General features: G+C 40.8%; 1 protein-coding gene across 1 annotated transcript in view; it reads left to right on the top strand.

The window, feature by feature from the left end:
- Nucleotides 1-4,129, top strand: part of stab1 (stabilin 1) — a 163,052-nt gene that overhangs the window by 87,089 nt on the left and 71,834 nt on the right. Inside the window, exons 39-40 of the mRNA XM_015385033.1 lie at nucleotides 2,053-2,148; nucleotides 2,221-2,266. Coding sequence (XP_015240519.1) covers nucleotides 2,053-2,148; nucleotides 2,221-2,266 — 142 coding nt within the window. The remainder of the gene's footprint in view (nucleotides 1-2,052; nucleotides 2,149-2,220; nucleotides 2,267-4,129) is intronic.

Here is a 4,129-nt window from a genome sequence, read left to right as displayed (position 1 = left end):
GCTTTCTTCCTGTATGGGAAGCTTTTCAATATTTGAAACATTAGTGCAGTGGTTTATGTTAAAATAAACCTTTGGGTTAGGTTGTCGCAAGCAGGTTTTTCTTGTGTTTCTTGTGAATTTGGTCTTAAATTTTTATTTCAAGTGGCATTAAAAAGTCTTAAAAAGACTTGACTTGCCTTTTGCTGTAACTTGCCCTGGTGACAGTGAAATTGATATTTCACTGTCCTGCAGTGTCAGAAAGCTTGCTCTTAGGCACAGATAATGGGTCTTCAACAGGATAATGAGCCAAAAACACAGCTAGAAACACCCAAGAATGGCTAAGAGGAAAACATTGGACTACTCTGAATTAGGAGCCCTGACATAAATCCTATGGAAGGAGCTGAAAAAGGCTGCCTGGTAAAGGCAACCTTCACACCTGAGACAACTGGAGCAGTTTGCTGATGAGGAGTGGAGGAGAGACGCTGAGAGGAGCTGAAGTCTTATTAACAGTCAAAGGAATATTTGATTGCAGTGATTGGCTAGAAAAGTTGTGTAACTAAATATTAATTCATTTTTCATTTTGTTACCAACTAGGTTTTTTTTCTTTCAGTAAATGAGGGGTACCGACAATTTTTTCCGCTCGTCTATAGAGAGTTTTGCCCTAGAACTCCCATAAAGGCCATAAACCTACGTGATTCATGTTCTATCGATCGATCTCTTCCTGCAGACCAACCTGCATCTGAGCCAGTCTGGTTGTAGAGCTCAGTTTTACCCCAAAGATTCCACGTTTCCCAGTTTTCCCCAGCTCCACTCACGTTTAGTCATGAAAGCCTGACGGAGCCTAGTTATGTTAAATAATGAGAACCATTCCGCCCTCTCCCCAAGACATCACCCTCCACGGTCTATTGGCTCCGCCCAGACCTCTTGGCATGCCCTGCTTAGACTTTGAAGAATGTGGAATGTAGGACATTGCTTTTCACAGACATGCAGGAGGCAGTCTGCCACTGAGCTGACATGGACAGAAGTGGAGTATTTGGAATCCGGGCTTTAGTGACTTTTTGCAGCATTCCTGCATCTTTTGGCTTTATCCAAATTTTGCTTAAGCTCCCTAAGCCTGTTTCTATTTCTAACCATTAAAACGGAAAGAACTAGAAAAGCACTCAGACAGTGCGGACCTCCGCCAGGCAGCAAATTTTGAAGCACATTGTTAATCATAATTATAACTCACACATGATCTGGATCATGACCAAGTTTTAATAATTGTTCCTTGACATGAGGCACACCTTTTGTATCAATGTCATTAAAATCGTTTCATAACTTGTGTCTGCAGCCTCTGGTGTTTGTTCTGTTCTCACCTTCTTCATTCACTCTGCTTTCCGGTTTGTTTAGAAAACTTCGAGTTGATGCATAGCTCACCTTTCCTGTGTTTCCTGTCTGCAGTATAATACGTCTGGACTTTTTTGAGTCCGATACTGGAGCTGTCAATAATGACTGCTGCCATCCTCTGGTTGAGGGGGGAACTGCTTGTTCTGCCAATGATACATTTTAAAGAACCCTTAAAAATCACCAACATTTAATTGGACTGAGGTGCACCTTTGGTAACAATTTCAATAACACCTGTTCAAAACTTTCCAAGTTATCCTGTAGGTAGACGGACAGAAAGACAAAGACACAAACTCAACTAAAAACATAGCCTTCTTGGTGGAGTTGATAAACTGCTCTTAACCTTTGATCTAGTTTCTCTTTGAAGAAGTAGTCTTGCTCAGTCTGCAAAGTCAGGACATCCTTACTTGCTGCTCCCTGTGGTCAGCAGGGCACTGGGAGCATATGTTGCTTCATGCCAGGGGTTTGTTTGACTATGACATCATGGATCTCCCAGCTGTGACTCATTCCTTGGACTGTGTAGGGGGATGGATTCATGCTCTGCATTCAGGGATTTTCTTCTCTGTGTTCAGTTCAGTGATGTTTCCCATATAGTTGAGCCCAACAGGCTGCTGTGAACTTTGCTATATATGATCTGGTCCTTCTTTCAGCAGAATTTGAATTGTTTATGTGTTATTGTATCTGTTGCAGAGTGTTCGTGTAACCATGGAAAGTGTGACGACGGTCTAGCAGGAAGCGGCAGGTGTCTCTGCTACAAAGGGTGGAAAGGAGCGTCCTGCTCTATAGGTACGTTCTAGTTACTCAAACACAAAGCTGTTATCTGACTCCATGTTGATCCCTTACCTCTGTGTTTCTCAGAGATCAAAGACGACGCCTGTGGCGGCGTGTGTGATGACAATGCCAAGTAAGTTCTTCCCTGTTGGTTTGGTCCCACATGTAGCAAACAAATTCAGCCATGTTTAATAAATAATGTCCAAGAGTTTAATGCAGTGTTCTTTAAGGCAGCTTTGAATAAAATCTCAGAGAGAAGTGCCAGCTATCACTGAACTTTTATGTAATAACACTAAGGTACGCTGGATCATCTAGAGCAGTGGTCCTCAACATACAGCAGAGGGATTGCAGGATTTACCTCTCGCTGTTCAGACTGGGTGGTCCTGTTACTGGCGTGACCCAGTTGTTGATGACTGAAGGAGGTTTTGTTGTCCTTCTCAGAGAGGTTGAAACCTTTGAAGGAAAACTCCGTTCAGCAAGGAATAATCAGTGGATCATTATCTATACCTAAAAGTAATATTTTCGTGGTGATTTAATGTTCTGGGTTTCTTTTTTTGTTTTATTTTTTAACAGTGTCCTGTCTGGCAATGTGGCAATAAGAATAATTGTCTTGATGCCAAAAAGAGCCCAACAGATTTTACTGTCACAAGTGGAGCAGTACGGCTATCGCCATAGTGTTCCGCTTGATTTATGCATATAAATTGCTTTATTATAATTCATGCAGGGAGTATTACAGATTATATGGACTAAGGGTGTGCAAATTAATCGTCATGACGATGCATCGCGATTCTAATTTTTGTGATCTACTGCATCGATTCTTGATGCCAAGTATCAATTCTTAATTTTAAAAAATGAACAAATAAAATACATGAATGGTTGGCGCACATCAGCCAAACAAAGTGGAATACAACTTCCAGTCCAGCAGATGTCGCTGCGGATGTGTTGACGCCCGCTGCTTTGTGTCACAAGCATGTCCGGCCATGGGATACTGTGACGAGTCATTCGTAAACAAAACATACAGGACACTGAGAAAATTCACCCGTCTCAATCACATTTCAAGTCAGATGCTTGGATGCATTTAGGCTTTAAAAACAAAGAAGGTAAAAACGAAATTGATATGATGCACATAATTTGCGAAAGGGGAAATATACATTTGAATGTTTTTGTTTCATTGGTTTAAAGGACCACTGAGGCCATGTAAACGTCACTGATTATTCTTATTTTGTTATTTTAAGTTTGATGAATCCTAAGATCTTTTTGTCAGTGTGTCCACACCAGTAATAGTAATATTTGTGTCCAGTATTTGTTTTCATAGCAACACCTCCAAAAGTCATTTCAATAAATACAGCTATGTATGAATGCAGTTGCTTTCAGTTATGTATCAATTGAAGACACGATCCAGATCACACCCAGCCAGTCAGCCACTGGTAATGGCTGTATCTTTTTCCTACAGTGTTCAGTGAAAATATCGCAATGCATCGCAATATTTCAAGTATCGTGATGCATCGTGATAGAATCGCATCGTGGCATGTGAATCGTGATTTGAATCGAATCGTGACTTCTTTGCCAATACCCATTCCTAATATGGACACTGCAATGTAAGTAGAACAGGGAAGGAAAAAAAGGAAAAATGAGAAAAGATGAAAGAAGGGAGAAATGAAAGGGAGATAATTATAAAACGTCTTCTGTCTGCTTCATCACCTGCAAAGAGATGTAAAAAGAACAGCTCAACCAACGTATATAGTATAGGATATATAATAAATGAGCACCTTGATAATATCACTAAAGTATAATTAGTATTATTTAATCTGACATGTATGCTGTGGTAGCTGAAGATCAGAATATGGGCTTTCTGTATGGAAGTGAATCTATAAGAACAGGGAACCGAGCACCAAGCATAATAATTTGAATTGTGATCACTGAGTCTGGGAGCAGCCATTTCCCCCCAAATATAGTAACGCCTCCCTCCTGCCATCTTCCAGCAGTGACGTCACGG

This window comes from Cyprinodon variegatus, unplaced genomic scaffold, assembly GCF_000732505.1.
Source record: "Cyprinodon variegatus isolate N-32 unplaced genomic scaffold, C_variegatus-1.0 Scaffold330, whole genome shotgun sequence".
NCBI lineage: Eukaryota > Metazoa > Chordata > Actinopteri > Cyprinodontiformes > Cyprinodontidae > Cyprinodon > Cyprinodon variegatus.
Note: the sequence above shows the minus strand (reverse complement) of the source record. Positions and strands in the feature narration are given on the sequence as shown.